This window comes from Danio rerio, chromosome 8 (assembly GCF_049306965.1).
Source record: "Danio rerio strain Tuebingen ecotype United States chromosome 8, GRCz12tu, whole genome shotgun sequence".
Classification (NCBI taxonomy): domain Eukaryota; kingdom Metazoa; phylum Chordata; class Actinopteri; order Cypriniformes; family Danionidae; genus Danio; species Danio rerio.
The window spans coordinates 42,928,303-42,942,401 of NC_133183.1; the positions used below are offsets into that span (position 1 = coordinate 42,928,303).

Sequence of the window (14,099 nt, forward strand, 5' to 3'; positions counted from 1 at the left end):
GACTATTCACAAATACTCCTCTCTGAATTGTGTGTCTTGGGTTGTTCATTCATTTTAAAGAACATTTGAATCAGTTTATGTGGCAATGCTGCTGAGCTGGTGCACTTAACAATAAGAAGAATCGGATTGTTAGCTTATGATATTATGTGGCATCGTGTTCTATATGATAACTTCTTGTATTGTACATTTACTGTTTAATATTTGTTTTGTAAATGTTTTAGTTTGTGGCTGGAAGGGCATCTGTTGTGTAAAACGTGCTGGATAAGTTGGTGGTTCATTCTGCTGTGACGATATCTGATAAATAAGGGACTAAGCCGAAGGAACATCAATGAATGAATTAGTGAATACATATTGTATTGATTGTGTGTTGTTGTTTTAGTTAGCTTTAACTTTGACAAACCTTTAAATATGCTATGATTATACATAATAAAACAACTTTTATTATTATTATTATTATTATTATTATTATTATTATTATTATTATTATTATTGACATACAATATGTAGAAATCCTGATTTTCCAGTGTGTGGCCTAAGAAAGTGGAATGAGCAGCAAAGCTACAGTATGTACAATCTGATTAGAGAGGACTAAGACCAATTTTCAAGTAATTGGATTTGAATAGGATTTAAAAGCACATATTGAAATTGTTTAGCTAAAAAAAATATTTCATGATATATTACAACTGCATGTGCAAAAAAAAAAGCTAGATTTGGGTTGACAGTCTAGACGAGGCTTACGAGTCAGAAAGTCATAGTTCAGTAAACAACCAGCAAGCAAAGCCTTCTAAAACCAATTAATAGCAGCTTAACATATGACAACATAACACGTTTCAACAACCATTCAAATGTTTAGGGTCACTGTGATTTAAAAAACACTTTTCAGCAAGAACACATTAAAATGAACTAATATTAATTGCATAAACAATGTTAAAAATATATTTACAGTTAGAATTATTAGCCCCCTGATTTATTAGTTTTTATTTTATTATTTAATAGAGAGAATATTTTTAATACATTTCTAAACATAATAGTTTTAATAACTCATTTCTAATAACTGCTTTATTTTTTCTTTGGCATGATGACAGTAAAACCAATTACTGTATATACACACACACACACATATATATATATATATATATATATATATATATATATATATATATATATATATATATATATATATATATATATATATATATATATATATAGCTTTAAAGGGGTTAATAATCTTGATCTTAATATGTTTTTAAAAAATTAAAAACTGCTTTTATTCAGAAAATATTATCACACATACTGTGAAAATTTCATTGCATTGTTAAGCATCATTTGGGAAGTATTTAAATAACAAAGAAAAAAAATCTAATTAAAGAAAATCCTATCCTTTGAACCCTTAAACAAAAGCATTCTGTAAAAGTACACTATTATAACAGGTTTCAAACTTATAATGAAAAAAAACTCAGCTTTCCACAAATGAATGATATTATTAGAATATTATTAGGTTTGAGTGCTTTTAAAATGTTATTATATACAGTCTAAATTATTAGCCATCCTGTGAATTTAGAGTTATTTTGAACAGAGTATTTGTGTGCTTAAAGTGTTGCTTAATGGAGAGATTTTTTTCCAATACATGCTTAAACAATATTTTTTTAAAAACTAATTTCTAATAACAAATTCCTTTTGCCCTTACCTAATTATGCATAATATTTTTTCTTATATTAAAAGATACTGGTATTTAGCTTAAAGTGCAATTATAAAGACCTAATAACTACACTGTAAAACCCAACAGCAACTTTATCAAATGAAATGAGTGTAGTTAACTTAAAAATTACTGAAAGTTTATTCTACTCATTTGAAAAGAGTTTTGAACTAGTTGGAGAAAGTTAAATGGTGAGATGCAGTGGTGCAGTGGGTAGTGCTGTCGCCTCACAGCAAGAAGGTCGCTGGTTCAAGCCTTGGGTGGGTCAGTAGGCTTTTCTGTGTGGAGTTTGCATATTCTCCCTGCCTTCGCGTGGGTTCCTCCGGGTGCTCCGGTTACCCCCACAGTCCAAAGACATGCGGTACAGGTGAATTGGGTACAGGCTAAATTGTTCATAGTAAATGAGTGTGAATGAGTGTGTGTGGATGTTTCCCAGAGATGGGTTGCAGCTGGAAGGGCATCCACTGTGTGAAACACATGCTGGATAAGTTGGCGGTTCATTCTGCTGTGGCGACCCCTGATTAATACAGAGACTTAGCCAATAAGAAAATGAAAAGATTGTATTTTTGATCAATGCAAACTTTGTGAACATAAGACTCATCATTTAAAAACAACCAAAAAAGTTCCTTAAATACTACCCAGACTTTCAAATCCTAGTGTTTACAGCATATAGTGCTCAGCATGTACAAGTAGATCCCTCACAAACCTACCTTTTAAATTCAAATTTTTAATAGGAAGCTATACAATATTATATTTGTGCATACATTAGATTAGTCAGATAAATCTAAAGCTTATCTAACAAAATAACTTAAAATAACAGTCCAAAAACTAGTACACCCAAATTTATTTGTTATAGAAAAATATTAAATATGAATTTAAAAAAAGAGGGGGAAAAATCAAGAGAATAATAATAATTAATAAAAAAAATAATAATAATAATTTGTTGAAATTTTGTAAGTTATAATTTTTTTAAAATATTTTGCTTGAATTTAACTGTATTATTGTTCAATTTCTAAATATGTTTCATATAATATAAACATAAAAATTAAAAACTAAAATATCAAAATATTATTCTAATAAATACATCTGTTTAATAAATCTGTTTTGTTCAAATGCACCAGAATACATTGCCTATATTCACTGAGAAATGGATACAAATATTCATTTTCAAAATGGGGTGTACTCAATTATGTAATTATGTTGAGCACTGTATGTACATATTGGAAACTTCAAATAATAAATATAATCAAGTTGTATTGTTACGCTTTGTCAAACACATTTTCTTTGGTTGCTGCAAAAAAAAAAAAAAAAAAATCTCACTTCTTCTTGCCTTCTACCTCAACCCATTTTTCCCCTAAAGCAGACTGAAAAAAGACCGCTTCTCCTTTAACTGAAAATTCAATGACGAACAAACAAAATCTCAAACAAAAAAATGCTGGACTGAGTTTATTCATTCTTCAAAAGGAAAGCCTCACATATTCTTACAATCTGACCCATAAAAACAAACCCAGTCAACCAACTAGATGCGGTTTCATAACATTTTATAAAATGAAATAAGCTTAAATAAGCACATTAGACTAAATAGTCCATGTCATATTAATTAATGTGGGCAGAAAGATGGCAAAATCACTGTGAAAGTTCTCTGGCAAATCATATTTACAGAGCAAGAGGTGCTTTACAAGGGTCTTTTCAATATGACCCTGCAGTCATACTTTAAACTGATGTGTTATTTAGCGCAGCCAATTACATCTTTTTCACTTCCCCATTGTCATTTTTTGCACTTCCTCTCTGCCGACCATGTGACTTTGCATCTAATTGTGGAAAACTGCACTTTAGAGAGCTGTGAAATCGCACAAACACACACAAATGCGCAAGTCGCTCATCCAGTTACATTTGTGTCTGTGCATTTGCATGGTCATTGAGCAACATGTGACTGCATTGTCACTGCTGATCAGACGGCCCGCGAGTCGTGATTTTGCATTAGTCACTGTGAAACCGTTTTGAGGGGATTTAATTCAAGGCGAAGGTTCTGACACACTTACCTAGCAGAGCGTGTACATGCACACCCACACGCGCGCTCGCCGCACAAAAACAAATAAACAGCAACTTCAGATGAGAAAGCGAGCGCTGGGTGCTAATCTGCGATTAGTGAGGGTCATGGTTTTGGAGTTAATACCCTGGTTTTCAAAGGATTTCTCTGGCTCATGTGTGCCAGACTCTCCAGAGAGTATCCTAAACAGCCTTTACTCCGCCGCTAGACAACACAACACGCGCACCTGGCATCAACACAGGCATCCGGTGTGCTCTAAAATTAAACCTGACAAACACAAGTCATCGTATTTTGCACTGCCGCATGAAATGTCTTCTCGAAAATCTATAAGAGCTTATTGAATGTAGTTATACTTGTATAAAAATAAAAATTGGCCATATAAAGTTTACAGAATGCAGTTATATGCCCCTAAAATCAAAGAAATTGGGGCATTGTATGATATACCAGTGGTCCTCAACCACCGGTCCATGGACCGGTACCAGTCCATGGATCAATTGTTACCGGGCCGCACAAAAAAATCATTTATAATTTCCATTTCATTTATTATTGCGCCCATAGGTGTTCTGGTCTAAAAAAAGAGGTGTGTTAAGGAGTATTGCTGGCATGTTGCTATTTTTAGGAACTAAAATAGACTGTTTGATAGACCAGATCAAAGCAGGTCTATAGTCCAGCGAAGAGCCCGTTATTTGTGCACCTCCCTTACAAATTCCTTAATACACACAGGGTGTAGGCTACAGCAACACAAAATATCTTTACATAAGAAAAAGAATTAAAGGATTAAAATATTACAAAATTTATTATTTTCTAGCTTACATAAATATGAAAACCATAGTTCATGCCTTTTTCATTTCGGGGGGCTTTTTCAGTTGATTCATAACAATTTGCTTTTGTATAATGTTATTGTTATTAGTATTATTACTTATTATATGCATATTTATATTTGTTTTATTAAAACAAGCGTAGATTTGACCACCTGTCCGGTTTAAGACCATATTGGGGCATAGCATGTGTATTTATTCTCTTGCTGGAAATTAGAAATTAATTTAAAAATAGTTTTGAAACTAATCTTTGCGCTTAACAAACAAAATTAATTATGTATAGGCTAATAGATGTCTGTGCGTACAACATGTTTCCTTATCCACAAGTATGAAAGTGAAAGTAAAGAATGTGGAGGCTCATTCTCTCATTCTTGCGCTGTAGATGCTCTGCTTAACTGTTTAGTGAAGGGTTAATTTTTTCCATTTACAAAGTCCGCCATGTAAATAGCAAATGCGCTTATGGCGGGATGCAACTGACTCTTAAAGGGAATGGGAGATGAGACTCTGCTTGGTTTATTCTCTAAACACAACTATAACTCATAAGAGAATAAGCAAAACCCTGTTAGACCATGCGCCACAGCACAAAGCGGATTTTTCCGTCCTTAAAATAGCAAAAGTGGATTCTGACATGCCCTTAATGTTTTTGCGCCCTGCGATTTGGACTCTAAATAGAGCCCTCTATGTTAAAGTGGGCTAGAAAACACGAGCATTAACAGCATTATCGTGACGACCTCATTCACTAGCAAACTTGAATTCATGTGACTAAAGCCTGGTTTTATACTTCTGCGTCGAGTGATCAGTGTGACCCAGAGTCCATGCCTTGCGCGTTGCCGAGCATTTATACTTGTGCGCACTCTTTGTGTTGCTCTGCAATAACACTTCTGAAACGCAAGCTGGCAGTGAGGTTTTTATGCTCCTCTGTGTCGAGTTTCTTTGCTGGTGTTTTGTTTTTTTTCTGAACGCTACATTAATGTAGTAGTAGTTTAAACTCACTCATTTTGAGCTGGAAACTGGTGGACATGCAACAACTTTAATCATAAGGTAAACGCAAAACAAAATGGCATACACGTGCACTTTACACAGAAGTATAAATCAGTCTTTATACTTTTTGTTGAAAAATAAGCTCCTTATGTTACATCTGAACGCAGTTACAGCCTCTCACATGACAGCAGGGAAAGAAACAGCTAATCACAATGTTCACATTTGTTTGAGAACATGATTTAATCCTTTGTGCATATCTACATTAATATTGACAGCGTGTTTTTTAAGTGAATTAAATTATTGGTGGGAACATTTCAACCGTTGGTAGATATTGGTGGAGATGCATCCTCAGTCCATGCTAAATCTATGCCCCTGCTGTCAGTTAAAAACCCCTGTTAGTTTGTGACAGCACTAGAACAACAAACAGTAATGATGAGGAGAAGGTGTCTGTTAGGGTGTAATAATTATCTCGCAACCCTTTTCCAAATCTTTCTGAATGAAATGCCTACTTAACTTCATCCATCAACTCACAGTAGAACAAAAACAAGCAATGCCAACTGTTTTCTCATTTAATATTCTGTTTTTCTAGAAACTGTGTCAAAATATAAAAAAGGGTCATTTCTATTTCATGCAGTTTAAATAACTTTTTTGTTGGAATAGAAAAAAACCCCAGAACCAACATTGCCAAAAAGGTTGTGAACCATAGTATTTATAAAGTTACAAAACTACAGTTTAGTTTTATTAATGAGTCAGTCTATTACATCAATCTCATTTAAAAGAGCAATGAATCCCTGGTTTGCAGACATTTATAGCAAGATGTATCATTAATGAAAACATCTGTGGCATTGAATCTGTTGCTTCCTAATAGCAGAGAGCAGACTACAAAATATTGGAAAACTGATGAGGAAAGTGACCAGAGGACAGGCAAAAAAAGGAGGCCAACAGCTTTAATAATTGAACTCTTCATTAACAAAGCAATTATATTTTTCTTCCAGGCCAATTTGGAAGCGATCTGACATTACTGGCAGTGAAATAGTGGTTCTCTTACCGGGTGGGAGTCTGTGGAGTTGGGATCGGCTCCAGGAATTGTCAGATGGAGACTCTGGAGATAATACGTTGTCTGCATCTGCAATAAAAGAGGCAGAAAAAAAAAACAGCCCACATAAACATGCTGTACTCACATCTCATTCAGTCTGCTGTGATCCATTTAGCACTTGTACAGACATTGTTTCTGAATATTGCTATTAATTCCGATTTGAAATGGGGCAGGGAAAGAAAAAAGCAAGTGGCAAGATTTCAGCGCTTAAAAGCAGTTTGGTGCTTCAAGGAAACAATCTCCAATATCTATTCATGCACAAAGTCATTAGGCATTTTTTTTCCAAAAGTTAGAGCCATTGTCCTTTACACAAACCTTAATTTAGGGCTCCAAGGACTAACAATGCAGGATAACCTTTCTAACAGTCGGCAAGTGTCTCAAAAGACAAAACACACTGGATGACAGGGTCTCAAAAGATGACCTTTAGTCATAATTGGATTGGAGAATCTTGTTTTTTCTGCAAGTTAGGCTATGACGCAACAGCCCTTGTAGTTATAGCAGTTTACTATTTCTACAAAAGCTCTTTTACCTCAAGAAACTATTTGCTACTCCCTTACAGCAATGCAATGCAATTTTATTTCATTTCAATCAAAACTTTTTTTTTAAAGAAATGGTCGTGCACAACTAAGCCCGGTTTCTTTTAAGATTTTTTCCTTCACTTTCGTCAATTGGTGAAGTTTTCTTGCTTGCCACTGGCGTGCTTGACTTTGGGACTTGTGGAGCTCTGCATCAAGGGATTTGCTCTTCAATGTTTGGCCTTTTAGCAGTGAAAATTAAACCACACTGAACTCAATTAAACTAAATTTTAACTCTAAAAATTGGACTGATACAGTTTCAATTGACTAAAAATTCTATGTTAAGCTTCTTTGATACAATCTACTGTGTAAAAACGCTATAGAAATAAAGATTAAATTAATATCTTTATTTAGGAAAATGTTTATGTATTTTGTTTTATTTTGTTTTGACACCGGCAGTCTGATCTTGACACCTTTTAGCTACACATGCTTAAAATAAATAGTTTAAAATAATATGTTTTGTGCTCATATTTTGGATAAATGAAAATAGACTTATTATTAAAAATATTTAAACATGGAAGTGTTCCATGGAAGTGTAAATGTAAAAAATTTTTCTAAGTTAATTTACCAGGGGCCTGTACCATGATGGTGGCAGAACAGTACAACAATATATGAGGAACGATATAAGAGACCAAAATCAGTGCAAAGTTAAACACGCACTGTTTAAAAATGTTTTAAAAACTCCTTGTAAAACTCATTCTTGAGGTGCAGCTGATCACAGAGCGTTGGAACAGATCTTTTAATCCCAGTTTCTTTCCAGATCCTGTTCTGTTGACGTTTATACGTGTTTCTACAGAGACATGTTAATACACGCCTGTCAATCCAAAACATCAAGTTGTAGCCTCAAAATTACTATTTGGATAATTTTTTAACATCAGGAAGTTTAAAAAAATAAATAAACAAAAGAGAGACTTTTTGTTTTTATATCACTCCAGTATGACTGTGGACACTATACCTACACGCAGTTCTGCCCAATCAGCTTTAAAAAGTAGGTTTTGTATCAAAAGTGTCCTTTAAATAAATTAATTAAATAATTAAATAATCATAATAAATAATCATCATTAAAATCAGACATTTTTTTAATTATTTCACTATTTAGTGTTCTTTAATTTGGAACAAGAGAAAGTTGGAGAGAGTGTTTATTATGTCACTTTGTTTAAAGCTAAAAATCTTGAGTTGGGATCTCTAAACCTGAACACAACATGTCCTGGAGCAGGTTAGAACTACCTTGATGATACTTAACACACCGATTCCAGTGGTTTGGGTCAGTAAGGTGACATCAATAGAGTGGTTATGGGCCCCATGCCAGGTGTTGTAGGGTATTAGAGATGTCCCCGTCTTTTATTCTTAGTTTTGTGGGCATGTTTATACACATTACTACAGAAACATGTTAATATGCGCCTTTTAATCAATTAGGTGGGTGGGTAAAACCACGTTCCTACATAACATTGTGGCTTCAAAATTACTAGGATTTGGATATTTTAACCTCAGTAAATAAAAAAATAAAAATAAAAAACAGACTTTGTGTTTCTATCAGTCCAGTATGAATGTGGACACACTATCACTACCTATGCACAGTTCTGTCCAATCAGCTTAAAAAATATGATCTTGCATCAAATAAATAATTAACATAATAAAATAATTATAAATAATCATCATTAAAATTTGACAATTTTAAAACTATTTCACTATTCAGTGAACTTTAATTTGGAACAAGAGAATCTTGGAGAGTGTGTTTTTTGTGTCACTTTGTTTAAAGTTGATTAGTGAAATCTAAAATTGTGATCTCTAAACCTGAACACATGTCCTGGAGCAGGTTAGAACTAACTTCATTGTACTTAAAAACAGTTTGCAGTAGTTTAGGTCAGCGAAGTGACATCAATAGAGTGGTTATGGGCCCCATGCCAGCTGTTGCAGGGTAGTAGAGATGTCCCTGTCTTTATTGCTTGTCCTTTTTAAATTACCTTGAGCTAAGCACATATAAAGACCTTAATGGAAGCACCTGTCTGCTCAAGGGCTTTATGCCCACCCGTCCCATAAAGGTTCCAAATGGCACTAACCTTTAATACGCCATAGACAAAGTCTCTGCTTATGACCATCAATCACATGTATTTGATGACACCATTCATCAACACCAAGTCTATCCTTCTTCAGCATAAGACACCTTGAGACTTCAAGCTAATAAAACATCTATGCAGTTCTTTTTACAATACAACAAATACTTTAAAGGTCCGGTGAAGTGCTTTGAAATGTGTATTTTTATTCAATGATTGACGTAATCTCAAATGAAAAATTAAGAGAGGGTGAGAGAGTAGCTCCTCTTCTTAAAAAAAAAAAAAGGCCAATAATATCTGTTTATATTAAAGTGTTGCAAGTTAAAGTGGTTGAAATCAAGCAAATCAAATTAAAGTGGGTGGGGCATGTCAGATTCTAGATAGCATTTGATTGGTCGAGAATTCGAAATCGAGAATCTAGAAAAACTGAAGTATGTGTAAAAAAAAAAGTAGATCTATTTAGGCGGAAGGGACAATCTACAAGTTTTACATGTTTCTATCAGTTTTATATTTTCTAAACGCACTTTTTGGCACTTTTTTTGAGCACACTTAACCCAGTGCCAATTTTATTTTTGTACCCCTACCCCTTCCCCTTTGCCCTTGAAACAGGGTGTGAAGGGGAAGGGCTTTAAATTTACCTCTAAGAAATGGGACAACACTACAGCAACAGCACAAGTCATCAGATGTCATCACAATCTCTTGCTTCATATAAGATCAGACTGTTGTAGTTATTCCAGTTGCATTATTTTTTGGTATTTATCTTCAGGAAATCACTGAAGGTATATATTATGTTATCATAATGATATAATGTGTCAATAAGATCGTAACTATACTGTGCACACCAAAAACAACATTAACATTATAGCAGACACTGTAAAAAGCCCATTCCCAGCCACTAGACTTTTCTAAAGTGAAGGGTATTCGAGCGTCATCAAGTGAAAAAATGTTGTGGGACTGATATACATGAGTTATTATTAGGGATTATAGATAGCGAAATTAAGCAGTTTTTATTTTAGCGGTTGTTTTAAAAAGCATGACGGTAAAACCCGAACACGATTATGAATATATTAAAACATATGCTTGTTTGTTTTAAAAATTTAAAACAATGACAAAATAAAAAATACTAATTTGTGGATCTACTAACTTTCAGGTGTAGCTATGGTGCCATTGTGGCTGGTGTGTTCCCCTTAGCCCTACGCCTAAAGAGGATTAGAAAAGGGCTAAGGGGAAGAATTGGGACTGGGCCTTAGTGCTCAAATGAGATTTTTTCTGAGATCTGATTTTTTGGCATAGCTGTCCACATTATTGTTATAAATGTGGCCAGCATTAAATTTACAAATGTTAAAAGATCGTAGTCATACACTGCCCCGCATGCAAAAGTCTAATTTTGCACATAATGTGTATACTGAATGAAGTGAATACATTTTTTTTATTATAGTTATTGCCATTTTCATGGATATTTTATTAACTGTAAATGTTGTTTTCCAAGTACTAATGCGTATTTTACTGTTTGAATCCTAAAATAAGTATTGTGTGATTGAAAACACTGATCATTTGTGATTTATGACAACCATGGTGTGCGTTTTCCTGCCCACCAATGTAGTGAACTCATCAAGGGTCAATAAGCAGCCACAGACTGAACTGTGAAGGTGGAGCTCACATCTGGTCCGTAAGTGTTTCAGAGTCTGATAACCTATAGCCCACTGTTATTTCATTTGAATTCGTTATAAACAACATAGGCAGTTTTGCTTAAAAAAAAAAAATATTCAAAATGAACAACCAACTTTTTGTGGTATTTGCCCTGTGTGCTATTGTACTATGCAGCTGAAGATGTTTGCAGCACAGAATGATGATGCACGTCGATCAAAAATCATGTAAGGGTCACATGAATTCCTACATACCAGTTCACACTGCGGTCACAATGCAAAACATCAGATCTGTATCTGATTTAGTACCACATATGAATGTGGGACAAATCAGAACTGAAAAGATTAGATTCCATGATGTTTGAGCCGTTCACACTGTCATAACCAAAATGAGTCACATGTGGACAAAAGAAAACCAGATTTGGGTCACATTTGCCTGCAGTGTAACTGAAGGGAACTAACATTATTATTTTTTTTTTTTTCAATTTCACGAGACCTTTAAGTTAATATGCCAGCTGTACAACTCCCTTTTTTTAAAAGCTGACAGATCTGAAAGATGTATAGTAACCTTACCTGGAAATAGACAGTCCAGTATGGAATGAGGGCCAGGAAAACAGGAAGTATTTTAACCAGCGATTTCACTTCCTCCACCTTCTCGTCTGAAAACCGGCCGCCATATGTTACTTTAGCGCCATCCAGAACAGTTGGCTTTGGCCTAAAGGGAAAACATGGTTTGTAACAAGCTTTTCTGTGTAGACATTATTAAATCACATCACTGCAATATTTGTGAGATTATCAACAGCTCAGGAAGAAAGAAAAAAAAAGCAAAGAAGCAAAGGAGGAAGGATTTTGACTTGTTACCTCTAATTCCAAGATTCTAATGTCAGGTTTTTATAAAGAGTTCTTCTTTGGTTTAAAGAAAGGGTACAGCACTTGACAGTAAGTTATACCACAGAGACACGATGAATAGCACTGCGTGTGAGACAGACAGGAGAGCTGGATCAAAAGGTAGGTGAGGGATAACATCACACACTAATAGAGTCATGTGAAAGCTTGAAAAAAGCCTCATAAATGTACAGCTTCACACACTAACAAACCATATTAAATAGTAAGGCCTGAGTCAAGATAAACATATGAGCAACTCTAGCATTATGAATGTGACATTTGCAGTTCAAGCTTCAAACATAAACTCACAAACCAAATATACATTATATTGAAACATCTGTTTGTAGTTTCCAAAACAACAAACCACAGAGTTAAGGCATCAGAAAAAAAATATAAATCTGTAGACATTTTTTATATTTTTAATAAAGAAAATAAACATGCGTTATGGATGTGATCAATAAGTCTGTGAGTTTACAGTACACAACATGCGAATTCAAATGCACAACCAAAAGGAAATAATGCTCATCAAAAGGATAAGAGTTGACTTACTAAAGAACAAACATGACTTTTTATTTTATTTTACATTTTTGTAATTATAAGGAAAATTGTGGGCACTTGTGTGACTTTGTTAAATCACATATAATTGTTTGAAAACATTTAGACACAGTTTTGAAAATTTTGCAGTACTACATTTTGCAACTTACGAAAAAATACTTAAATAAAAAACATATATATAAATATATATATATATATATATATATATATATATATATATATATATATATATATATATATATATATATATACACACACACACACACATATATATATATATCTATATATATATATATATAAATATATATATATATATATATATATATATATATATATACACATACATATACACACACACACACACACACACACATATACATATATATATATATATATATATATATATATATATATATATATATATATATATATATATATATATATATATATATATATAAAGGCTAAGCATTCTTTTTTTTTCTAAATGTCCCTGTTGGTATAGTCGCTAAATATTTTAATTAGCCCCATCTGAAAAAAAATTTATAAATAAAAATAAATGAACAAACAAACAAATAAATAAATAAATAAATAATCAAACAAATAAATAAATAAATAATCAAACAAATAAATAAATAAATAAATAAATATATGAGCAATTCCAGCGTTATGGATGTGACATTTGCAGTAAAATCGTAAAACTTAAATTCACAGAGAAAGTTTATGTTAACATAATATTGAAACTTCTGTTTATATTTTCAAAAACTACTAACCACATAGTTATGAGAGCAAAAAATATCAATCTGTAAACATGTTTTGTATTTTAAATGTGGAAAATAAACATGGGTTTACAGTCTACAGTCTACAACATACTTGGTAGACATTCTGTGAATTTAACTGCACAACCCAATAGAAACAATCCTAATCAAAAGGATATGAGTTGGCTCTCTGTAAAACAAAAATGATTGGTTTTATTTTATTTAATATTTTCACATTCAAGTGTCGTTAAGGATGTGAAATCTCTCTGTTATGGATGTGACAGATGTAAAAATTCCACTTGTCTGACTTTGGTAAATCAAATAGAATAGTTTGAAAACATTGACAGATGCATTTAGGTATTTCTAAAGTAATTTAAAATACTTGCATACACAAAAAAACCCAGAAACGGTTTCCATATTTGGGTGAAAACCATATATAATTTATTTCTTAGTTCCATATTTTAAATAATGAAACAAGCAAACCCCTTGATTTAAATGTACATTAAAAAAAAATCAATATTGCTTTTCTTTAAAAAAAAAGAAAAGAAAATCTTTAAAAAGGAAAACACAACTAAATGTATGCACAACAAAAAGCCTGCCCAGGTCACTTTCCTCACCACTTATGGTCTATAAAAACACTGAAAACTTTTTATTTTATTCCAAGGAAGATAATTAAATTATTTTATTGAATGGAGTTATAAGGATTTACATAAATGTAGAAAACTTAACACATTTAAAATGATTTCAGACCTAAAAGTCAATATTTCAATTACATTAAGACTTTTTAAGATCTACCATAAAAGTTTGTTTTTGACATTTTCTAAGACTTTTTAAGACCCAACGAACACCCTGCTGAATGAAATATCTTACAATTCTGAATATGTAGAAAATGTTCAATCTTTAGTTTGCTGCACTAGTGTTAAGATGGTTCTTTGTTAAATAGGAAGTGCAAAAAAAAAGCCAAAAAAAATATAAATTTCACTATAAA

At 32.8% G+C, this 14,099-nt stretch overlaps 1 protein-coding gene across 10 annotated transcripts in view; it reads right to left on the reverse strand.

Moving 5' to 3' along the window:
- slc15a4 (solute carrier family 15 member 4) overlaps positions 1-14,099 on the reverse strand; it is a 163,327-nt gene that overhangs the window by 137,341 nt on the left and 11,887 nt on the right. For all 10 annotated transcript variants that reach the window (XR_012383625.1, XR_012383628.1, XR_012383631.1 and 7 more), the window contains 2 exon segments: positions 11,490-11,631; positions 6,594-6,671 (listed from right to left, as the gene is read on the reverse strand). Coding sequence is in view for 1 of the 10 variants with exons in the window: in NM_001320529.1 (NP_001307458.1) it covers positions 6,594-6,671; positions 11,490-11,631 (220 nt within the window). In the remaining 9 variants the exon portion in view is untranslated.